The sequence below is a fragment of the Rhinopithecus bieti genome, unplaced genomic scaffold (assembly GCF_001698545.2).
Source record: "Rhinopithecus bieti isolate Rb0 unplaced genomic scaffold, ASM169854v2 scaffold_2735, whole genome shotgun sequence".
Lineage (NCBI taxonomy): Eukaryota > Metazoa > Chordata > Mammalia > Primates > Cercopithecidae > Rhinopithecus > Rhinopithecus bieti.
Window position 1 is genome coordinate 335,276 of NW_016804150.1, and position 26,733 is coordinate 362,008.

Genomic DNA, 26,733 nt, shown 5'->3' on the forward strand with positions numbered 1-26,733 from the left:
ATAAACACCTGTCTTTCTCCTGACTGAAAGTCATCTCCCTACAGATGAGCAAGTAAGAACCATAGGCATGGTATTGGGAGTTAAGATCTAGGAGGTGGGATGGTTCTGGCAGATGACAAAGACCAGGAAGTGGACTACTCGAGTGGAAGGGAGTTGAAAATGATTAGAATAAAGACCAGGAAAGAGTGAAGCTGGAGTCCTGGGTTTGTCCACTGCAGGATGACTGAGGTATAGAATTTCTCCTTTATCACCTGCAGCACTCTCTAGCACCAAATACATAGTGTGAATTCAATAAATACTCTTAATAGACTGTGTACATTTCAGAAAAATGTGTTACTTTTAATTACCAATTATGTGAGCATGCAACATTGCTAAATACAAAAGTCATACAAGCTCACAAATGACTTCAGAGACTGCCACTCTTGTAATTAAAGAACAATTTAGGGTCTATTAAGACATCATAAATTATAGATCCTTTCCTATTTTCACTTGATGGCTACACATTTTCTCCCTACTACTACTGCTACTACAGGTTTCACTTAGAAGCTTTGCTGCCCGGCAGTTACATTTCTTTATCCATTATTGTTTCCCTGAAGAGAAATAGCAGTATCAATCATCTTCTAAAATGGTGCATTGCCACTGTATCTAAGTAAGACTCAAGTATAGGGCATTTACCATTGACTGTTCTGGGAGTATTATCTAAGAATCAAATTTCAATGTCTGTTATTTATTGGAAAAATATTTCTATGAATTTATGATAACAATATGTTGGCGTAGGATGATTACAATTGATAAAAGGTAAATTTAACAATTTCATGCTTGTTGCAAATAAGTCAAAAAGCCAAAGTCCCCATGTTTGTTGATAATTAAACAAAATGCTGTTTATACAGACCACATGCCAGAAAACTATCTTCTGGGAAACATACCCCCCAAGTAAGACATAATTGAATTTCTTTTTTTAAAAAAAGATATACTTTGTGTGACCTACTCATATATATGTTATTACCCATCCAGGGAGCCTTGAAAAAGGCAGTTTCTCCTTCTGGGATTCAATTTCCTTCTGTAAAATATGGAGGCTGCAGAAGTTCATCTCTAAAAGTTCCCTTACAGCTCTGCAGTTGGCTCTAATTTTATGACATGTGCACTGGAAAGCTCATTGTTGACAAACATGGGTACTAATCCTAAGTTCATCACTTACCAGCTCTTTAAGCTTCTAAAGGTTATATTTTATTGAGTGCTTATATTTTAATCTGTGAAACTGGATAAAAATACCACTCTAATAGAATTGTTTGAGGAACAAATAGGAGAAGACGAGCTGCAAAGCCATTAGCATAGGAATAGTTGGTTAATAGGCATCCAATGCTTATTACCAAACCCAAGGCCTTGGTTTCCTACCCTTTCCTTCGCTCTTTAAAAATTCAGATCCATGTGTATTCTTGACTTGCAAATAAAGGAAACTAAAATAAAATTTGAGAGATACCATGAATAAGCAAAATGTATAGGATGTGGACATTTTGGAAAAATAATTTGTATCTCCCTAGCTTGGGAATACCTTTGGTTTTGAATATAGCAGACAAAGCAGTAGTAAGAAGTCAAACTAAATCCAAAGCTCCATATGACTTTGCAATTTAGCACTATTTATATATTTAAAGACAAGCATGGCACCACATGCATTAATAATAGTATATCACATAGGAATATAAACTCTCCACATACACTCAGCACTGGTTCTAAACTTTTCGAAATCACATGAAATCAGTTTGGAATTTCACAACCTTAAGAAAGAAGAGAAGTTTAAATTCACAAGAAACCTATTAAAATATTAAATGAAGATACTGAAAACTGACTGTAGGGGTTCGATGGTTTAAACAGTTTACCAGGGATTGCCTAAAGTAACTCTAGGAACCTCTTTTCTCACTTGTGAGTCTATTAATAGGTGATGTGTTTGAATTTTACTGGGCGTTTTGGCCCCTGATGGATTAGACAGAAGGAAGCATTCTAAAATTTAATCTTTCCTCTTTCTGCTCTCAGAAAGGCTCACATTATTAACTTTTTTTCTAGTAATATCTGATTGAGTACTAAACGCAACCCATGCCCTTATTCCAGTCAGTTGAAATGTTCTGTAGAAGGAGAAGTGAGCAGACTTACCTTTTATCCTGTATGTAATTACATAGGAGGGCTGAGTTTCTGGCACAACCACACAAATTACCTATTGAAATGCTGCTCTAACTACTTCACGTGGAATGGTATCTAAGCCCTCAAGGACAGCTAAGTGGGCTTGTTATTGTAAAGGGACTCCCATTGTCTGCTATTTGTCCAGTAATTCATGAACCACTGGCATATTACTGGTTCCTTATTTATTACCACTGACAAATGATTTCATAATACTGACCAGAGGGATTACACAGCTCACAAAAACTTTCCATATAAGAAGCACGATGTTAAAACACAGCAGAGGCCATCAAACACAGTATTAATGAGAATTTTGTTAGCTTCTAATGCTAATCATTATTGTATCAGAATGCAATTCACACTAATTATTAGTAAAAGTTTACAAACATTAAAAAGTGCATAATAACATTTGGATCTGAGAGGGCTGAAAAAAGACATGAAAACACAACACCAGGGCTTTACTTTTGTGATTGGTGTCCACATGATTGCCAGGAGATTACTTTCTCCACCTTATTCAGCTTAGTGAAGATAAGTTGTCCTCCAAATTTAAATAATATCATACAGCATTGTGAGAAATTTGATTCCATAGAACAAATTATTTCCAGTCCTTAGTATGATCTTGGCTTTTCTTTTCTACCTTTCCAATTGTCCAAAATTCTCATAAATTAAAATATATATATATGTGTGTGTGTGTGTGTGTGTGTGTATATATATATATATTAGGTGGGAGAAGTTCTCCACTTGAGAATAAAACAAACTTGATAGATTGAATACCAGTCTGTGCAGACACCAAACAGACTGAATTCAGGTGATATTCACATTAATGGATATTTTCAAATGTCTGTATAATAAAGCAATGGAGTCTTGATGAATCTGTTAGACTTAATCAACTCATCAACATACAATAAGCAAGGGGAAAGACTGTGTTTTAAAAAAGGGTGTTCTATCCTGTGTACACCATCACAGTATGGAAAACCAAAATAAAAGACAGCCCTTTTAAAATGAGCGGTATAAAATTCACAGTAATGCACATCATTTTGTTTTCATAAGCAATCAGAGAAGGGGGCAGTGCTGAGCATCTATATTGTACAATACAAAACAGTGTAAATAACACAGCAGTAACACACAGATACGTAATGCTAAAAACAGTGCTTTCTGGATCTTTCTTTTACTGGGTGAACACTTGAGCCAGAGATATTTAAACTCTGGGGTTCAATCAACCCTTCGCAATTAGACACAATTAAATCCTCTGACATTGTGAGGGGCCAGATGCTACAGGAAGAATCATCATCTAGGTCGGTGCTACTCTCTATAAGCATTTCGTCATATGATCAAGTGAAAGGATCCATACAAAAATGACGCCCAAACACAAGCCACATGATTTCAACCATTGCTAATGACAGAGGTAGGGAAAAGTCTGCCTGCAGCCACAGCCTCTGCCCTCATTTTTAACATGATAATGAGCAGGTTCCTGCAATGCAGCACAGCCATTTTCTTTTTCCTCTTTTCACTCATGGAAACAAATGCATTCCAGACACTCCTGGAGATTTGAGACATTGTCAGGTGTGGTCGAGGGTCAAAGTGGGGTGTTAGCTTTCAGATTTTGCTGCTTCTCCCTGGGCTTCCCCACTTTGTTCTGTAGAACTTCGTTGTGCATCTTCTTCACCTTCTGCAAAAGAAAACAAAACGGAATACAGGCAAAATAAAATGATTGCTTTTATTTCCAACTCTCAGTATGTCATATTGGTAACTTCAGAAATACTAAAGAGGCCCAAAACCCTTGAAGGAACAAGTATAGTTTCTTGGTAGTCAGTTCGCCACTGGAGTTTTCAAGTACTGATTAATTCTGTGAACTTGGGACAGCATGGCTCAAAAACAAAATAATATTCAAATTTTCAGAGTAGTTAGTGATCAGCTAAACTTTGGATAAATAGCTCAGAAATCTCATGGCCAGGTCATGTCACTTAGATACAGTTTCACAGGTTGCAGAAATCAGAAATGTCTTTAAGTAGAAATCAGAAGTGGGAGCATGTTTACCTTTTTATGCCTGATTGTCTTACTTGAAGAAATATTTTAAAACTGTATTTTCTCCTTTCTATAGCACTTGATGATAATCCAGCTAATTTCTCAGAGGTTCTATTAGTTCAAAGTAAAAGCAATAGTGGAAAATGAAAGGACACTATGTCAGCTGGCCAGTCCCTTGTCAAATAGTTATAATGGCCTCTGGTCTGCCCTTAGAGAACATGTGCACAATTCCAATAAAACCAGCCTCATAACTGCACCCTCAGTAGCAATCTTAGCCAGTGGTATAGCAAACATTTCAATGCTTTCACTCCATATTAGGTCATGTTATATAAGTACAAGCTGTTGGCAATTCCAGACTCAAAGATTCAAATATCTGCATGAGATATTTGGTTATCAGGCAGCCAATATGACTTGGTGGACAAAATGTTTTCAGGTGTCGCAATAATATAAATGAATCAATATTTGCTAAGGGTTTGTTATCATAATTCAAATAAAAGCAGGTAAGTGGGCTGGTCTATTCTTTGGACCATAATGTTATAAGGCAGTTTCTCCTCTACTCTTAGCAAGTGCACACGAAGCACCTCACCATACTCCAACAACATTAAATCTTTAGGAAAATTATAATCAATTCTTCTACATAAAAATATTTTCTTGTAAAGCACTACCAAGGGTATGACCAGACATTATATATCATTTTCATGCACTATTTTATTATGAGAGGCCCCCATGATGCACAGATGGCCTGGTTCTGAGATGTGTAAATTAGCATGCAACAAGAACTTGATAAACAGGAGAAGCTTTTGGTAACCAAAGAAATGAAGGCAAATTAGGGCATCTCTAAGACAGTAGAATATTTCAGGATGAAAGTGACTGTATAAATACAAGATAAGGAACTTGACTCCCACGGGGCTTGGGACCTTCTAGGTGTCTGGGGACACTTCTCAGGGCTTAGCATTATGCTGCAAACATAGAGACTGTTGCTAAACAGATGCTTATTAACAAATAAAAGTAATCATGAGGTAACAATATTGTTGAGTATAAACTAAAATGAAGCTGAAACATTTATGAATTAGAAAGGAAATTCTTCACAATTCTTAGTGACATTGAATTTGTCATTATACATTTGTCTTTTTTTATATTTTAGATCTTCATGTTATGCAGTTATTAGTTTTTGTACTTAGAATAAACAAAGTTATTGCTTTGTATACTGTTCCTGGTTTTGGACTTCATAATTTTAGAGAAAGAGCAAATGTTGCAAGAGCCTAGTGAATTGCAATTAACATGCAAAAATATTTAGAAAAGAAGACATTTGGAGAATATTAAGATAATTTAAATTAATTATAATATCAGATGAAATAAATTAATTTTATTTACATTTATTCAATATAAAATTTCAATTCTATTATTTAAATAATTTATAATAATTTAATATGTTTCTCAGGAAAATAAAGTGTTCTTAGGACTAGCAATTCTCAACTTCAGGAAAAATAGAAAAAGAAGAAATTAAATTACACTATGAATAAAAATGTCCTAATATTAAGAGTGGCTAAAATTAATGCAGACACTTTAAAATAGCATATGTGTATGAAAAACAAAATATAAATATTATGCAAGACTGCAGCAAAAATGTATTTATCCATCTCATGTTACCAAATTGGAATAATTTCCTATACAGTCTTTCTCAGAGCTGTTCTGGGAAGTAACTACTGGTAGCAATAATAGCACAACAATGAAACCTAAGATACACACAGGTCTGTGTATTCCAAAGTGGTAACGTTAAAGTTTTATTATTAATCCGAATTTCAAAAGACCAGTCTGAGAAGTACTGAGCTTTAGTCATTGAATAAAATACTGTCCTTATGTATTTTAAAGTAATATTGCTGAGCCGCTTCATTAATCTATATATGCATATACTCTGACTCAGTTTTCTAATAATCTAAATGTTTTACCTTAAAAATGCTAACAGCGAAGACATATTGAATAATTAAGAGTCAGAAATTGTGGTAAGTGCTTTCCATGCACATAATATCAGGGTTCCCTAATCGTGAATTCTTTTCACTTTTAAAGGTTATTTTTACACAAGTCTTCTCAGGGAAACACATTCAGCTTTGATATTTGCAAAAGCTACGGGTGGAGGAACTGTCAGGGAACTTATTCTAATACTCAGAAGTAAAACTGTCAAGTATTTTATTAATGAAGATAGACTCCTTGGGTAAGAATTCAAGGCCCAGTAAGGAGACACATTTTTCACAAACCCATTCTATCTGGAATGGGAAATCAAAGACCTAAGACTTACTAATGTAACAGATCATTTTACTTCCATTTTTAATAAAATTAGCCCTGGAGACTCTTTTTTTCTAAAATTGTTCTTAGAATTGAAGTCTATCAGAATTACCTGTGAATCTTGTTAAATATCTATCTAGTAAATGTTAGAGGTGGCCAATATTGTCAAAGGTAGGTGCTCCAACTTAGTTAAATACTGTACATAAGCAATTTCAGCTTTTGTAGAAATTAGGCTTTAAAAAAACACACCATGTATTTTATTGATGGCATTAATAAAATCAGATTAAGGACTCTGCATTTAAGTGAGAAGCCTTCTAAAGAGACATCACTGAAAATAGAGCAGGATTGATTAAGAGATTAGTCTCAGACTTTCGTCTTGCCTTAGATTGTTTAAAACTCTTTATATTAGATTACTTTCAAACATGACTTTTCGTGCCTTAATCCCACTTGGTAAAATGCTGCAAATCATTCCATGCTCACAGAGAAATGTGTGCCAGATGACTTACCTGTCTTGTTGATATCAAGACCTGCTAATTTCAAGGCTAATTCATTGCTGTTGCCACTTGCAGAGGAAACCAGGATATCATGTATTGCATTTCTTCTACCTGTTCTTCCTGAGGCAATAAAATCTGCATATGTAGTTTCCACATCAGTCATTGCTACCAAATATCCACATAGCAGGGACTACAAAAGAAAGTAAAATTAATAGGTAAATATAATGGTAGTCAATGCTAAACATTTAACAAAGACAACTGTTAAACTACCGACCTAGTATATGAATGTGAAACAACTGTCCTGTTTGCAGGTTCACAAAACAAGTAATGCCTTTTCTGGTCCTAAATATTTAAATCAAAGGTCTGGGAACCTTTAATGTACAGGGCCTGGTAGTACATATTTAGGGTCACATGATCTCTATTCCAACTACTCAACTTTGTCCTTACAGTAAAAAAGCAGCCACAGCCAATACGTAAAACAAATGTAATAAACAAACTTTACTAACAAAAATAGGGAATGGGCTAGATTTAGCCTACATGCCATAGTTTGTTGACATTTAGTTTACATTATAAAATTATCTTTCTCTAATACCATTTTAGTCATTCTTCAACTCCAGAGAGAACTTGAGATCAGGTGGGAGGCGTTGAGTGAAAAGTAGTTCATCCTAGGGATAAGCAGTAAGTGAGAGCATTGCCTGTACAGTCCGTTAATGAAATGGACTAAAATTCAGTTTGCTTTTTATTACCACTATGCACCATGCACCAGCAATTCTAAATATTTTCAGTGATCAAGTACTGCTCTCAGTCCAGAAAAACAGCCCCCACGCTCCCCTCAGTAAGTCATTACTTGAGAGGAGTAACAAATACTCTTGATTAAATCTTGGAAATGAAATGTAAAAGGTACAAAACTGATTACTCAAAACCCTCTCATTTCTATCATTAAAATGGCCATACTACCCAAAACAATTTACAGATTCAATGCTATTCCTAGCAAACTACCAACGATACTTTCCACAGAATTAGAAAAAAATCATTCTAAAATTCATAAAGAACCAAAAGAGAGCCCAAATGGCCAAAGCAATCCTAAGAAAAGAAAAAAAAAAAAAAAAAAAAAAAAAAAAAAAAAAAAAAAACAACCAGAAGCATCACACTACCCAATTTTAAGCTGTACTACAAGGCTACAGTAACCTAAAACAGCATGATACTGGTACAAAAACAGACAAAGAGACCAATGAAACAGGTTAGAGAACCCAGAAATAAAGCCACACTTAAAGCCATCTGATCTTCAACAAAATTGACAAAAACAAACAATGGGGAAAGAACTCTCCAATAAATGGTGCTGGGATAACTGGCTGGCCACGTGTAGATTGAAACTGGACCTTTTCCTTTCACCATGTACAAAAATCAATTCAAAGACTAAGTCAATTTCAATTGATTAAAGACTTAAATGTAAAACCTAAAACTGTAAAAACTCTAGAAGAAAACATAGGGAATACAATTCTGGACATAGGCCCTTGCAAAGAATTTATGTCAAAGACTCCAAAAAGAATTGCCACAAAAGCAAAAATTGACAAATGGGATATAATTAAACTAAAGAGCTTCTGCACAGCAAAAGAAACTATCAACGGAGTAAACAGATAAACCACAGAATGGCAGAAAATAGTCTCAAATTATGCATCTGACAAAATTCTAATATCCAGAACTGAAAAGGAACTTAAACAAATCAACAAGCGGTGGTTCACGCCTGTAATCCCAGCACTTTGGGAGGCCAAGGTGGGTGGATCACCTGAGGTCAGGAGTCCGAGACCGGCCTGACCAAAATGGTGAAACTCTGTCTCTACTAAAAATACAAAAATTAGCCAGGTCTGGTGTTGGGTGCCCATAATCCCAGCTACTCAGGAGGCTGAAACAGGAGAATCACTTGAACCTGGGAAGCAGAGGTCACAGTGAGCTGAGATCATGCCCACTGCACTCCAGCCTGGGTGGAGAGAGTGAAACTTCATCTTGAAATAAACAAATAAATAAATAAATAGATAAATAAATAAATAAAAGCAAAAACCAAATAGCTCCATTAAAAATGGGCAATGGATATGAACAGACACTTCTCAAAAGAAGATACACACATGGCCAACAAGCATATGAAAAACTGGCCAACCTAATCATTAGAAAAATGCAAATCAAAACTACAGTGAGATACCACCTCACACTAGTCAGAGTGGCTATTACTAATAATTCAAAAATTAACAGATGCTGGTGAAGTTGCAGAGAAAAGGGAACATTTTTACACTACTGATGGGAATATAAACTAGTTCAGCCACTCTGGAAAGCATTTTAAAGATTTCTCAGTGAACTTAGAACTACCATTAGACCCAGCAATCATATTACTGGGTATATACCCAAAGGAATATAAATCGTTCTTCCATAAAGACACATGCACACGTATGTTCATCAGCACTTTTCACAATAACAAAGACATGGAATCCACCTAAATGCCCATCAACAGTGGATGAGATCATGTCTGTTGCAGCAACATGGATGGAGCTGAAGGCCATTATCCTAAGTAAATTAATGCAGGAACAGGAAACCAAACACTGCACATTCTCACATGTAATTGGTAGCTAAAAACTGAGTACAAATGGACAAAAGAAGGGAACAATAGACACCAGGGCCTATCTGAGGATGGAAGGTGGGAGGAGGGTGAGGATCAAAAAACTATAGGGTACTATGCTTATTACCTGGGTAATAAAATAATCTGTACACCAAACCCCCTAAATATGCAATTTACTCATGTAACAAACCTGTATATGTACCCCTTGAACCTAAAATAAAAGTTGGAAGCAAAACAAACAAAAATAAACCAAAACCACCTCATTTGTAAAATTCTGAATTTGGAAATTCTCTCCTCTTGTCACAGCCACCTTTTCTTTCTCTTTTCTCTTATACTCAATGAACCAATTCTTTATACTGACGCTGTCTTTAATTCCTTGAATCACTCTTTAGTTGCCTCTAGGTCCAGCCCTACTTGAATCAGTTATGCACTACTTTATGTAGTTTTTTTTATTAGCATCAAGAAGTTCCTTTGATCTATTGTTATCTTTACTTCTGTACCTACACTTCACTGCTGGGAAAACACTATAGTATATTTTCTCTGATCTCAGTACTGGGCGGTTGCGTGTTACCAGAAAAAGTCACAAAATTGTGCCAATTGGCTCAACTAGAAATTTCTGGCTCTATTATTAGTACACACTTGGATGGAGTTGCCCAGAAATTCTTCGGTTCACCTCTAGTTGACTCTTCCTTATGCTATTCTCTTTGGGAAGGATTCCAAAGCCTTTCCAGTCTACACACCAGACACCACCTACCTTAAGAGATGACTCTGCGTCTTCCTCTGAGAAGATACAGGACATCTGTTACAAATTCTCTAAAATTTCTTCCTTTTTCAAACAACATTTCTCAGTATAATCACCATTCTTTCTTTTTTGGATGAATTGACCTGTCTTTCTAAGACAGCTATTGAGCTATTGATTTTATTTCCTTCCACCTCTAATGTCATTACCTACTGCCCATTAACATGACACATGTTGGAGAATATATTTTCCCTCATTTCTTTCCCTTGATATCCATTACAGGTTCTAATAAGGCAGAAACTGCATTTTGTTAATATTTTAATCACATACAATTTCTAGCAGAGTTGTTTGCACATAGCCAATGTTAAATAAGAATATGTTAAATAGAACTGACCAATGAGGAAGAAATATATTAATCACCTTTTATCGGTGACCACAGAAAACTTTCCTGCTTCCTGATTGTACTAAATTACTAAATCCTAAAAATTCATCTACTTCAGTCTAGAAGTTTTTATAGATGAAGAACCTGAGGACCAGATAATTCAAGTGATCTGACCATATTCACATATTTAATAATTTAATCTGCCCATATTCACATAGTTAATGAATTAAGTACTTGAAACTTAAGTCTGCAAAGTTCCTGCCCACACTTTTTACTTTACCAGGCAGCCTGTCTATGAGTAAGTCGGAGTTTGAATAAAGTTTTTGGATCTTGGAATAATTCAGTGTTATTAATGGTAAAGATATTTTCATTATCTGCATTACCATTAACCAACACAGTATTTGGTTTCTACATTACTTCAGAGGTTTAGAACTGAACATGCACATCAACCTAGCAAAAACATCTTATAAATATTTAAGGAGAGGTGGAGTCACAAGACATATTCAAGCTCTTTTCACAATAATTTTCACTCTTAGTCTCTTTTTATAAATTTTAAAAACATAGACTTAGGCCGGGCACGGTGGTTCATGCCTGTAATCCCAGCACTTTGGGAGGCCAAGGCGGGCAGATCACGAGGTCAGGAGTTCGAGACCAGTCTGAACAGCATGGTGAAACCTTGTCTCTACTAAAAATACAAAAATTAGCTGGGCGTAGTGGCGCACATCTGTAATCTCAGCTATACAGGAGGCCAAGGCAGGAGAATCACTTGAACCCAGGAGGCGGAGATTGCAGTGAGCCAAGATCAGGCCACTGCACTTCAGCCTGGGTGACAGAGAGAGACATCATCTCAAAAAAACAAATAAAGAAACAAATAGGCTTAAAAAAGCACAAGTGCTATTATTTCTGATCTGATAACAATGTTGTAAAATAGGAAAACAAATCCTCATTTTTCAGATGAAGAAAATAAGTCTCAGAGATTTTAAGTAACCATGGAATCATACATATTACCATGACTTAAACTATGGGTATATGTCTTTGGGTTTTGTGTAAAGGGCATTGTACTTTGCAGTAAAGGTCCCTGTTTTTTGCCATTATCATTTCTAACTGCCATAATAATACATATCCTCGTAGGGTTTTATATCTAATTAATTCTCCTTGCTGAAAATAGTTTTTAAAAGATTTGAAATACCAAAATGAAGCAGAGAAAGTGGTAAAATTTCCATGGGAAGGTATATATTAAAAGAAAGTGTCTTGTATTATGATTTATCTATTTGGGAATTTTAAAAGATCCTGGTGGCAATCCTACTTGTACTAGGGTAACCAACAACTTACTCTGATTTTTTATTTAGTCCACTCCCAAGTAATGAACACAGGAAGGAAGAAATGAGGTTATGAGAGACATAAAAGTATATTGTGCTTACTTTTAAAATCTTCATATATAGCTTTCATTTCAATTGAATGAAAGACAATGTGGACAATTGTGAGAAGAGGTTATTCCTGTAAAGTTGAAATATATTTTTAGATCAATGGACATCCAATTCTGCATCTTTAAAGTAACATGGAAACTAAGTAATGGATATCCAATTGCACTAGCCAATATAATTATTATAATACAAATAGGTATTACTATAAAAGTAATATTTCATTGCTTATTACGTTTTCTTTCTCTAGACAATAGGTCTATTTTCCAATAAAAGAACAATAGCTAACAAACAACACACACCAAATATGTGAATGAAGGAAAGCATACAATTACATTTTTAAACAAAATATATATTGTATACTCCAGATTTTCTCTATGATTATAGTGCTTTTAGTGAATTCCCCTTAAGTGCTCAAAATAGATATTTTACCTGCATGGTGGTTATTTTTTTTTTTTTTTCAGTCAAGCATTTAGACACTTCTAATTTAGTGATATGACTCTGAGAGATAAATATCTTTTACGTCAAGTATACCTGTATAGATGACTTGTACTTGTGCTTTGAAATTCTGGAGAACAGCCATTATTTTATGGTTGACAGATATTCACCCCCAAAATTACAAAATTCAAAAAAAGCCAGATAAATGTCAGCAGCAGATGGAAGTGTAATAGACCAGCAAGTAGCACATATTCTGACTTTATAAAAATAATCAGGAAAAAATCTGGAAAACTTATTAAAAGTAGACTTTGACTCTTTACTAGAGTTTCCTGTCTATGTTGCTATAATTGGAATTTTCTAGACATAACCAAATGATAGTATTGAATACAGACAAGGTAATATGCTGTTACTTTTTTGTATCCAGTTATACAAAAGATCCAATTATACTAATATTCAGCCCTATGGGATAGGGAAAAGAGGGAAATGGACATTTTATTATTTAAATGCTGAACTATTTGAAGTTGTATTAAATTTTAAAGCATAAATCTCTAAAACCTGAAATCTAAAAATTCAATCAAAATCTATGAATTAGAAATAAGCTTGCTCTTTCTTTTCCCCATTCTTAAAACAGCCTCACTCTCTTACTCTTTAGCAACAGAAGCAATATTGCTGCTCTACAAATTCTTTATATAATGGATTTCAAAACTGAGACTCATGATCTGTGTTTTCCTTTTTTATGCTATCTTTTTAAAATTCCATACACACAAATTTTTTGAGAGAATAAAGCAAAAGGTATTACTATAGTAGAATTTATAGATTTAGATAGATTTCAAGAGGCTATCTAAAAGGCATGTACTTACGTCTCCTACGTTAAACAAACTGAAGTGTTCCACATCGATGGATTCTAGAAGTTGGGACTATGATGTTGCTAAAATGATTTTTATAGTGACATTGAGTCATGAGCCAAATGGTGACTGGATAACATGCTAATTTTACTCCTGTAAATGGGACACATGAAATGAGACTCACAGACTTGGAGGAAAGAATGGAGAGAATGTCATTAGCATGCACTGAAGACTTCGCTTCTCTTTAATCTGAATACTATGACTTAAGTAAGAAAGAAAGAAAGAAAAAGAAAGAAAATTCCCCTGATTCCACTGTTACAAAATGCAATTATATAACTTCTCAACTTTGACTTTGTGAAATCATGGGAAGTATGTTTAAAGCCCTTGAGTAGTTTACTACATGTTTAGTGCTTGATCTACATTAATATTTCTGAATTGTTTTGGTCTCAGATATCTATTACATGCTCAAAAATTATGAAGAACTCCACTTAGCTTTCATTTGCCAGGGATAAATCTACCAATATTTAACATATCGGAAATTAGAAAAATTGAAAAAATTAAATAATTACTAACTCACCTCAAATACTATTAATAAACCCATTACATTTTATATAAATATTTAATGACAATAAAATATATTCTCCAAAGCAAAAAAATAAATAAATAGTGACAAGGGTGGCATTGATTTACATTTGCAACTGTCTGGTTTAATTTTGCAAATGTCTGGTTTAATAAAAGACATCTGGCTTCTCATATTTGCTTCTGCATTCAGTCTCTCTTAATATGTTGTTTTAGTTGAAGTATATAAGAGAATCTGGCTTAACAGAGATATTATTATTTTAGCTGGAAAAGTGAGGAAAATTTTAATAGCTTTTTCAGATAATTGTGGCTTTTTTTCAATGTGGAATCTAAAGTCATATGAATATGCTTTCCATACTCTGCCTTTAGAAAGTTCCCATTGTCTTTCTTGCAGTTTGAAATGATCTTTTGTCCACACATTTTTTTCCTTTTTTTTTTTTTAAACTATCAGACATTGGTCATCTGGAAAATATTGGTACACTGGGTTATGTAAATTTCCCAAATGGTAGCACATTTAATTATACAGTATCACATTTGTTAGCAATATCACCTATCTCATCTGAAAAGTCTTTAAGAATTGGGAAACTGCGGGAGGCTGAGGCAGGAGAATGGCGGGAACCCGGGAGGCGGAGCTTGCAGTGAGCTGAGATCCGGCCACTGCACTCCAGCCCTGGCGACAGAGCCAGACTCCGTCTCAAAAAAAAAAAAAAAAAAAAAAAAAAAAAAAAAAAAAAAAAAAAAAAAAAAAAAAAAAAAAGAATTGGGAAACTGACAAATTCACAGGGGCAGATAATAAGTTTTCCAATATTATAACTTTTGTTTGAAAGTTCAGATTTTTTCACTGGCAAAAGATACTGTTAGATTTTGCTTTCCTAGAAGTGACAAGGTCACTTTGTTCATTTTCAAGAAAATCTCTGCCAAATGTCCAAGTTTGTACAACTGCAGTTTGCCTGTCACTTCTTTCAAGTAAAAATGGTGATCCAAGAAAATAGTGTCTAGCTCAGCTCTCAACCCACAGTTGCACAAGGTGCTTTACTTGTGATAACCATGTGTTTGATACACAAGAGAAGTGCTTCATGAGATGCCCCATTTCATCACATGAATATTAAAAAGATGTGTACTCAAAGGTCGAGATTCAAGAAAATGAATTTTTTTTTTTTTACTGCTTCATCAAGTACATTCTTAGGTAAGCCTGGCGCTAAAAAAAATACTAGTTGTGAGTGTGTAGGGTTGCAGAATACATAGATCACTAGGAGAGTTTGGTGCCGCTGACTTGCCTAGTGCAAAAGTGCCAACAGTTCCCTGCCCACCTCCGCCTTGCTTTTGCATAATTCCTGCAAATGTCAGCCTTTCCCCCCCTCCCTGAATGGCAACATTACTTAATTTCTCCTCTCAAACTTTCTTTAGATCAGACTCAAATACTTTTTCCCCCTACAATGTTTAACACATAAAAACTTTAAAATGAGAAACTTCACCTGTAAATGTTTAAAATATTAGAAGTACTATCTTTCTTTAGAAAATATTTTTATAATTAGGCAACGAGTGACCTCAAAGCTACTCATAAATCCTTATACTCATTTCTGGTTTACCCCTATACTATCCCTAATAAAAACAATTTCTTTTTTTTTTTTTCTATGCTCTTTAAATTTTATTTGTATCTTGCTTTCTTACTCCCCATAGCAAATCTTACCTAATAACTTTGTGGAGACCAAGGTCATCATTCATCTTCAATCCTCTTTCTTTATTGTCACATTTAAAGTCATCCATCTCTTTATTCAAGAGTCCTTTTGCCCACCCTTATTAATACCTGACTGGTACTCTTGATTCTATCTTCTCCTCCATTATCATTCCTTCAATTCTGCCTCTTGCTTCTGGAGTCACAATTTTACTTCAGCTACTTCTTTAGCATCTTTCAAATCGCTTACATCTTCCCTGTATAAAATCTTGTATCTTTTAACTCTCTATTTTTTTCTCTCTCTTTTTTTTTTTTTTTTTTTGAGGCGGAGTCTCGCTCTGTCACCCGGACTGGACTGGAGTGCAGTGGCCAGATCTCAGCTCACTGCAAGCTCCGCCTCCCGGGTTTACGCCATTCTCCTGCCTCAGCCTCCCTAGTAGCTGGGACTACAGGCGCCCGCCACCTCGCCCAGCTAGTTTTGTATTTTAGTAGAGACGGGGTTTCACCGTGTTAGCCAGGATGGTCTCGATCTCCTGACCTTGTGATCCGCCCGTCTCAGCCTCCCAAAGTGCTGGGATTACAGGCTTGAGCCACCGCGCCAGGCCTTTTTTCTCTTTCTTTCTTTTTTTTTTCTTTCTTTTTGAGACAGGGTCTCGCTTTGTTGCCCAGGTTGGAATGCAATGGAACAATCAACCCTGCATGTTCTTTAAGACATTCATCTCTTTTTATTTCATTTACTCCCATACAGGAAAAGAGGTAGATACTAGTTTTCCCTGCTTCCTCTACACTGCTTTATTTTTAATTCCTCTTGTAATTTTACACATATATCTATTAACTAAGGAGAACTGTTTTCTCAGGAACTATCACTACAGATTATTCACCACATGCAAGTCTTTTCACAATAGTCATTCATATCAAATTGTATATAGCATTTTACACGGCAGTTTTTTATTGTTCTTTTTGTTGTTGTTTTTGCAATTTTGCTCTTGTTGCCCAGGCTGGGGTGCCGTGGCACGAACTTGGCTCACCGCTACTTCTGCCTCCCAGGTTCAAGCGATTCTCCTGCCTCAGTCTCCTGAGTAGCTGGGATCACAGGCATGTACCACCATGCCCAACTAATTTTGTTTTTTTAGTAGAGATGAGGTTGCTCCATGTTGGTCAGGCTGGCCTCGAGCTCCTGACCTCAGGTGATCCACTCACCCTGGCCTTCCAAAGTGTTGGGATTATATGTGTGAACCACCATGCCTGGTCTTTTTTTTCTTTTTGAAATGTTCTTGTCCCTTGGCTGCCGTAGTTACTGTAGTCTTTTGGTTGCTTTATAATCTTCCTGTAGTTCTTGATTTTCCCACTACTTATCTCTTAAAATAAATCTTTATTCTCCTTTTTGTTTTTTATGCTCTTTCTGGTAATCCCATTTACCCTAATAACCTTAACTGTCACCTGTAAAATGATGCTACTCAAATCTATAATTCTGGGGCCTGATATTTTTTTTAAAGCTTCACTAGAGAATTTCTACTGACTATTAAATACTCCACTATGGATGTCTTTAAAATCTCAAATTCAGTATGTTCAAAATGGGATCTCTTGCTTTCCTCATCTCCACCTCTACTCACAAAACTGTTCATTCTTTCTATTATTTTGCTTATATCTCCACTATTTTCTCAGGTATCAATAATAGAAATCTCAGAATTGTATTCAATCACTCCCTCTCACTAATTCTTCACATCCAATAATTTCTCAAACCTCAGTAGTTAATTCCATCTATTCAATCTCTCTTAAATATTCTTCATTCCATTGTTCTGGCAACAACCTTCATCATCTCTCTCTTTCTTGACTGTTGCAACTGTAGGCTAACAATTCAACTTACCTAAATCTTCTCCAATTTACCCGTTAAAGGGTCAGCAGAATTAACTTTATAAAACATAAATAGTACTCAAAAATCCTCACTTGTTCCTAGGAACCCACAAAACATAGTTCAATTTTTTGATGGCCCTTAAGAGTTTGAAGCCAATCTACTTTACTAACCTCGTTTCTCACAGTATCCCTCCTGTTCATAATAAGGTCCAATCACAGCAGCACATGTAATACTCTTGGTATTCTCCTGTTGGTCTTCTCAACCTTTTTCATCTTTCCAGTTACACTCTTTCTCCATCTCCAGGTAGAATAAATAACTTTGTTATCGTGTTGATTTAATTCTGTCTTATATGAGAATTTATTATTTTCACGTTGACCTCTTTATATTATATTTCTGGATCTTTGATTTTCAAATCCACTGCAACACATGGCACAGAGTTTTGTATTTTGTTCCTAAATCCACAAAACGTATTGTGTAGATTATTCTTGATTATCTTACTCAAGATCCTCCTTGTTTAAGTAACTTGATCGAGGTCATACGGTTGTTCACAGTAAAACTAGGCTAAGAGAGCTTGTGTCCTTATTCTTACCCAGTTCATTTTCCTGTCTAATAAAATATTTTTTATAAACTTAAGAAGATAAATGCAATTATGATCTCTAGCACTTTCTTTTCTTATATTCACAATTATAACAAAATACTGTTTAAAATAACAGCAATAGAAAGCAACTAGAGTCCCGAGTAATCTAACCTATTTTCACTTTGTTGATGGCTCCCTCTTTTAAGTTTTTTATCAAATATATATGATGAAAGTAGCAAATTAAAACATAGAACAATTTGTTTTGTTCTCTTGTTAGGGCTTTTTATATCATTTATTCATTTATTTAATATTTCAAAGGGATTATAAATCATTTATCTGCTAATCTTTGCAATATCCCTGCTGAGACAGTTAATTAGCTGCAGAGGTACTGCTAGTTGGCAAGTGACAAGTAATATTACCTGCACATTACAAAAGAAGAAACGAAAGCAGCGAGAGGTTAATCGACTTGACCAATGTCTTACCCAGTCAGCGGCAGTACTGACGTCAGAAAGGGGACCAGGGTTTATTCACATCAAAATCACAAATGCATTAAGGGCCCTGGGGCTGGTGGTGTTCTTTGTTATATAACACTTGCCAAATTATTTATTTTATCTTTTTCTTAACTGGCTCTGTAAGAGTCTAAAGAAGAAAGATACTTTTAAAATCTATAACCTCTCATTTATCTATGACTTTTCCTTCTATGTTAAATAAATATTTAGATTTTCAAAGGCGTTTAGAACACTGACACAGTTCTCAAAATAACTTATATTAACTTTTCATCTTTAAAATCACAAAAAGGATCCAGTCAAGCTCAGTAACATTTTCTAGTCTGTTCCAAGATATAATACTGACCGTAAGAATAACAAAACTGCTACGATTTAATAGTGCCTTATGAATAATAGTAATAACAAAAATAAATATCACATATGTGCCAGATACACACTCTTTGTATATGGATTATATAATTTAAATTTCTTAACAACTCTCTCCAAATAGTATTCTCATTATTTCACTTTTAAAGATTAAATAATAAAGGTTTAGAAATCTTAAGTCACAAAAATAGTAGGTGATTTAACCATTTACAGTTACCATTTTCCAATATTTGCATTGGGGTATAAACTTACTTCATTTTCTGTTAATGGCTTGCTATCAATATTTCTTTTTAAATATGTAAGTAGTTTACATTATGTTTTGACGTATTACGCCATAGGGTGACAGTCTATTGATATCTCAACAGTATCTGGGTTTTGAATATTATGATCTGCTATGCAGAGTATTAATGACACCACTATCTTTTTCTTGATTTCTGTATTTGTTCTAGAAACACTTCCTATTCCATCTCCCACAAATCTGGTTTAATTATCCAGGTGATGGTCCTCATATTCAGTTAACTCACTGTCAGGGCTGTTTTGCCTTGTGATAGTAAAAGCACACTCTCTGGAGACTATGAGTTTGAGAAAGACCTACACAAATATTGACACCTAAAAAAAGGCTTCCAAAATATTTTTTAAAATGCAAAATTGAGATTAAAAGTATGTTTATTTAATATTATCAGCACTAATATTACAACTCATGAAATGCATCTCCTACTTAGTTATGTAATAAATTATATTAAATATGTGATTTGGTACATTTTAACATATTTGATAAAATGTAGTGTGGAGCTTTCAAAAGTGCAATTGCCCAGGATGGAGGAAAGCTTAAAAATGGTCCTGCTCATAATGAACTAGTGACTTCGATTGGCAGGTTGAGGCAGAGATGCTAGGCCCTGAGAATAAGAGAGCAGGGGTACAGTGGAGCAGACTGCCTGATGAAATAGGAGAGTTAGAAATTAGTGATTTATTGAGTGGGAAGCATGAAGGTAGGGGATTCTAGGTTGACAAATTTTAGAATTGTGTCTAGATTTCTAACTTGGATAAATGAGAGGCCAGTGCTGTTTGGTGAAGGCAAAAGGAACAGCAATATGGAAAGTCTAAGAATGCCATTTTAATATGTCACAATGCTACATTTAAGTTAAACTCGGTGATCTTTTCTGAATGAATGAAAATGCATTAATTAAAAACACATATTTCATACACATGTTAATATCTGCTATTCTGCAAGCATTTTCTGTAGTGTCTAAATATCTATTCCTACTGAAAAAGTGCTTAAACACTTCAATATGCCTCTTTTCAGCCAAAAAGAAAAACAGTTGCCATGACCATGTTTCAACATATTTTAAATCTATACATAATCACTGCCAATTTATAATATCTTCTCTGCAGATGCTAATTTCCTATATAGCATTTTTTGCAAATGTAATTGTTCAGTATCATAATTAGTGTTTTTCATTGCTATTACCTGTCTGAATGTTGTTAGAATTTTTTGTTAATCTTTTATTAATGGCACGCTTTTCAGTACAATGTGTAATCCTCTTTTCTCTGACACTGTTATAAATTATTTCAAAGATTTTCATACACTTGTTTTAAATAGAATTTTCAAATTTTCAGGCTATTTTAAGTCAGTAGAATAGGCTCTAGATAAAAGAAAATGCTGAAGAACAGAAATGTGATTTAAATGTAAGTGTAAATAAGAAAGTGTTAATTTGGCTAATGAGAAATATACCCATATATAGAAAATATATAAAGAATATAGCAATCAATAGACAGTTCAAAATGAGATTATCCACTGAACTATTTTTAAATATTAGTGAAAAGATGTGATCAAATCACTATATTAATAAAATAAAAAAATTGTATAAGGTAACAAGATAAACAATATGTGTATTTATTTTGGCCAAGAGACAAGTTGTTATCTGGAAAACTCATGACATGTTGTATATTATCAAAATTACAATCAATATGAGCAACTCTACTACTGACTCTATTATCAAGACTAGAAATTATTATTATGACTCTATTCCATTACCAGGAATATTGAAGAAACTATTTAAAATGGTAAACATTAATTATAACAAATAAATACCAATCCATCTGATGAAGAGGTTTCTGTGAACTGATACATTAAGGATCTCAAAATCTTGCTTTGACTACAATATAAACTACTTGAGATTTATATTTTCTAGTTTGCACTCTAAATTTTAGAAAAGTGTTTTATGCACAATTCAAAGTACATACTTAAAATAAAGTACAAAGTAAATACTTAAAATAAAATGCTTGAATTCATTACCTTGTGGTACACATTGGAATGTCTTTCATATTTACATAAGATTTTTTATTTCAGCATTATGCATTAACAATGTTTGTGTCTAATTCCCATAATATTTTGTGTCAACCAAACTCATTTGAGTGATAATTAGAAGATCTGGTGCTTATCTTCTAGGCTTTAATCATTGCATGTTACTTCTTTAATTCACACCAACTTTTAATAATTTATAACACAACCAAAGACACTATAAACACATAGAATAAGCACTATGCAAATGACTCAGGATAAAACAGGTTTCAGATGTGAAATTATAGCCTTGCTTGGCTATACTTCCATCTAAGTGCTTCATGTGAATAGAGATGTTCCACCAGCTGCATATATAAGTCACCTAGGGTGACTTTTAAACTTACCAATGGCTGGCCCCACTATCAAATCTGATTATTATCTACATGATAATAATTGTTTTTCAACTGAGAGCTTTATTTTATTGGTTGCAAAGGCAGCACACACACACACGCACACACACACACACACACACACACACACACACTCTTCCTAGTACTTTTAGAAATTATAGAACAGGGTTAAGCATAACTATTGAGTTTAAATGCTACTTATCAACATGTTAAAATGCAAATGAGTGGGGGAAAATTAAAGGTAAGCTGTTTTACATACATTTTTTAAGTTTTATAGAAATCCCTAGGAAATTAATATGAAACGGGAAAACACGAAAATCTTGTTGCTTTCTGTATTCCCTCGCCTGTGGCAATGCAAACAACAGAAATCACTCTGGGACTTCAATTAACCCATTAATGCCAGACGTTGCAAATTTCTTTTGTGAAAAATCAGACTTTGGTGATGACCTTGAGCAGTGGGATGTAAATGACTCCCACAAGTTTAGCGTCCCAATAATGGAACACTAGGCATAAATAGGTTAAGGAAGGCTAGAATAGATTAGGTCCAGCCAACATTGTCTCTCTCTCCCATCTCCCTCTAAGGTAGGACAACTCTAGTCCCCACCTTATTGTCTCCAACTATAATCTCCTCTACTAAAATGTGTTTTTATACTAGTGTTACACAGTAATTCACCTGTAAGAGAGTGCAAATGCAAGCGGAGTCATTTAAAGAAGAAAGGAAAATGCTCTCACAAATTTTTAACACAGAAACAGCATTTCAAGAGTGAGTTACAAAAAAGTAAAATTGAAAAATATTTCTCACACCTAATACTTGCAGATAATACTATCATCCCGCTCACAAAAGCAAGACGGATGAGGCATAGAAGGAACGTAGTGTTGAGGGCAATGAAAATAAGCAGTTACTGCAATCTGTTACAAGCTTCATTCAATTGATTAAAAGACAGGAGATTCAATGCCATAATTTTTACAGTACTTGCTTGCCATCTGATGCTGGGAAAAATATTAATTTCTCTGCACTTCAGTTTTCATGCCTCCAAAATGTGGATTCTCAAACTAAAGAAATATTTTAAAACTTTTCGAGGTCTAAAAATTGCTGACCTTAGTGTCTGTGTGCTCTTCATAAAGGGCAAGTTTTCACGAAGTATGGTATTCTTCTAAAAGGCCTTTCAAGTAAGAAAAAACTATATTTAGAAAGCCCATTCAGTGTGCCTGGGTGTTCTCATGTCTTGCTGCTATTTATAACCAGGTATGGGCCAATAGGACAACAGCTTTGCTTTAACTAATAAGTGCCCAGGATTCTGAGAGTTCAAGAGAAGTTTTTCATTTTTCTAAGTGTGGATTTAAGAAATCATTGAAAACAGGAATTTTTTTAAAATGTGTTTGCTGAATTGCCCAGCTGTTACCTGGCCTGACATGGATGATTTAAAAGGTCGCATTTCTGTTCGGACATATAGTTGTCACCCTGCTGTTTTATCATCGCCCTCTTACAGGGTAAACATGCTCAACTGTTTTGAGTTTGTGAGTGTGAATGCTTCTTATGGTATGTTTTTCTTATGAATTTCATGCCTATTTATTCCAATTTGAATGCAGGTAGAAATATATAAAATTCTTGAAGAACTTATTTTCATTCTTATGAATCTTGTTGATTTTATGGTAATATAGAGAACTTTACTAATTTTATAGATGTTTGTAGAGTAAAAAACATTGCCACAGTTTGGCTTTGTGTCCCCACCCAAATCACATCTTCCATTGTAATCCCATAATCCTCACGTGTTGTGGGAGGGATCAAGAGGGAGGTAACTGAATTGTGGGGGTGGTTCCCCCCATGCTGTTCTTGTAATGTTGAGTACTCACAAGATCTGATGGTTTGAAAAGTGTTGGGCATTTCCCCTGCTTGCACTCATTCTCTCTCCTGCCACCCTGTGAAGAGATGCCTTCCACCATGATTTTAAGTTTCCTGAGGCCTCCCCAGCAATGTGGAACTGTGACTCAATTAAACCTCTTTCCTTCATAAATTACCCATTCCTGGGTATGTCCTTATAGCAGTGTGAGAATGGACTAATACAAACATCATTAGGAAAAAAAATCCCAAAGCCTCAAAAAAAAAAAAAAAGAAAAAAGAAAAAAGAAAAAAAGAAAGAAATATTTCTGGAATTACATGGCATTAGCAAGAGAGATTAGCACCACTAGGCTAGAAGCTGACTAGCATTGTAAACAGCTTTTAGCTATACTAGCTGCCTAAAGAAAGATTATCTGACTCAAGGATGACTTGTCTTTTGTTCTTAATTTTTTAAATACAATCTCACACAGAAACGTTGAAATGACAGTAAAAAATACAGTAAAAATGGCTTATTTCTCAAGCCGTTTGAGAGTAAGCTGTCAACCCCAAACACTTCCTACAAACATATCCAACTATTAACAAGAAAATCTGACAATTAATACTGATACATTACTATAGTACTGTCTAAACCTCAGACTTGTTTAAATTTTGTCAATTATCCCAATAAGGCCCTTAATAACAAAAGGATTAGCCTAAAATCACATTTCATTGAGTTGTCCTCTCTTAATCTCTTTTATCTGGTAATTTTTCTTGGATTTCCCTTGAAATTCATACCCTTAAGACCTTTAAAGATACAGACTAGTTATTTTGTAGGATTTAGCTGTTTGTGTTTGTCTCATGATTAGATTCAGAAGATGTGTTCTTTGGCAGGAAAATCACAGTGAAGCTCTATTCGCACCACATTCTATCAATAGACAACTTGGGCAAACTTTTAATTTGTACCCTTATTGGGATACTAATTGTACTCATTTGATTAAAAGGTGCCAGTCTTCTCCACTGTAAAGTTATTTATTTCTTTTTTTAACATTAATACATTTTGTGGCAAGATACTTTGTGCTTATGTAAATATCCTATTTCTCACCAAACATAATGTATTCAATTTATTTATACTGATATAAACTCATTGACCATTTTATTAAATTAACTATAACGAGTTTCTATTATTACTTATTTTGACGCTCAGACTGTTCAAGATTTGCCCAGGGGAAATTCCTTCCAGAGATGTCCTTTGACATCTCTCCATCATTCTTTGATATGTTTCTTAATTCTTGGAACAGTATGTTCTAGGGTCATCTTATGCTTTCTCTGCTCTGAATCAGACATTTCTCCAGAAAGCTCTGGTTCCTTCAATAGGAGAATTGTATCTAGACACCAAGATCTGGACACTAGGTGTGCTCATTGCTATTGGGGAATAGCTGCCCCAGGCCTTTGCAATAGACTGAGCTATGGGATTTATGTGTATATAGACATACATACATACATGTGAAAACATCTTCATCTACATTATAGTCACACACATATATACTTTACATCTATGTTTAATTCTATATTTGCTATATATATTGAAAACCAACACTTTCATTCCCCCATTTTCATCCAGCACCAGAGTTCATTCTAGCTTTTGCCTATATTATACTTTAACTTCCTCCTCAGACAATGAGAAATACTGATTACCTTCGTCTTTAATATTCTCACTTACTAGATCAATCTCCCTGTATTTTAACAAATTATTGTTGCTACCACTTTTTTACCCCATACAACATTCTCCCCACCTAGCACAGACTATAACTATCTGTATTGAGTGGTTGCTGTGGCCAGTCCCCCATGTAGATGCCCCTCTCCCTCCAATAACTTTCAATATCTCACACTAGGCTCCTCCATGCAGACACCCTCCTTCTACTTCTTGGGCTTTAATAGCCAATGCCTAACCATTGCAATCCCCTGTACACTCACCCTGCCCATGGTGTCAAAGGCTTACTAGGCCTCATCCAATGGCTTTTGGACTAAATTGTTTAAGAAGGGAAAGGACAAGGAAGAGGATGAGGAAAGGAAAGTGGTAAAGAATGGAGAAAACAATATTTTTTCCTAAAATATTAGAAGTGGCTCTTTAGGAAGTTATAAAGACAATATGCAGTATCAGCTAAATAATTAAGCCTAGATTACATATTCTTTACATATCTATATCTATATGCTCTGTATCTTTATAATTATGACATATGTATGCATCATTTATAGCAATAAAATGTGTGACAAAATTTATAATATTTATCTAAATATTTTAATACCTCACAACTTAAAAAATTATATAGCACAATTCAATGATTAACAGTTCATGTCTGTGAATGGATTTTCAAGTCTCCATGCCAAGAGTGCTTGGGATAGTATCTGTAGTGGTATTTATTGGATCCTCTTCATCTTTGGCCACTCAAGATTCATATAATGTGCTGGTCAATTGCATACCATTGGTGCTCTGCACCAGCCCATGTTTATCTGAACAAATATATCAGCTTGGTATTTCTCAAAGGGTTGTCTGTAAAACCATATGCAGCAGAATCACCTGAAGACCTTGTCAAAAGGCAGGTCCTCAGGCCTTCTTGATTTCCTGTTCAGAATCTTTATGGGTGGAAATGGTTGTCTGGAACTCACCTCAGGTGATTCTCATGCATTAAATATTGAGGCCATGGTGTAACTCACATGCCTACAATTCCTCAAATTCTCTCTTTAAAATACACACCTTCACTCTATCATTTTTGTATTTGTTATTCAATAAACTTGCTCATGGCTAAATGTGTAAATACCCTCCAAAGTAAAATGTATCTATCTTTTGCAAAATGTCTCTCACCAAATGTCTCCACAAAATGAAAATGCAAGTATCTTCTGAGATCTTATTTTGAGGAATCTTACAGGTCTTCCAGGTTCAGAAAATAACAAGTGCAAATGTCCTGATGCTGGAAAAGTCTTTTAGGGAAAAACATTCTAGAGGTGAGTGTGTGAGGGAGAAAGTGGTAAATGAGTTTGGACAGTAAGGCAGAAGGAACATTGACTAAGGCCATGTAGGTCAAAGAAGGCAGTTTAATTTTTATTTTAAAAGTGATGGGAGCCAGGGTTTTGGACAGTAATGTTACCTGGTTTAAATTTCTTTGGAAGATTATTCTGGCTATTGTACTGGTTATAAACTAGAAGGGCTGTGGCAAGAGGGGAAGGAGGAAGATCCTGTAAGAGACTGCCTGTTGCACT

The 26,733-nt window shown here is 34.7% G+C and overlaps 1 protein-coding gene across 3 annotated transcripts in view; it reads right to left on the bottom strand.

The window, feature by feature from the left end:
- Positions 1 to 314: 314 nt before the first annotated feature.
- The window catches only part of PKIA (cAMP-dependent protein kinase inhibitor alpha), a 95,193-nt gene continuing 68,774 nt past the window's right edge, over positions 315 to 26,733 (bottom strand). Inside the window, exons 1-3 of one of the 3 annotated variants that reach the window (XM_017866861.1) lie at positions 22,755 to 22,802; positions 6,987 to 7,164; positions 315 to 3,841 (exon numbers count right to left, since the gene is read on the bottom strand). In XM_017866861.1, coding sequence (XP_017722350.1) covers positions 3,762 to 3,841; positions 6,987 to 7,137 — 231 coding nt within the window. In that variant the 5' untranslated portion in view covers positions 7,138 to 7,164; positions 22,755 to 22,802 and the 3' untranslated portion in view covers positions 315 to 3,761. Of the gene's footprint in view, positions 3,842 to 6,986; positions 7,165 to 13,422; positions 13,520 to 22,754; positions 22,803 to 26,733 lie in introns of those variants that run through there. The other 2 variants (XM_017866860.1, XM_017866859.1) reach the window with 2 other exon arrangements.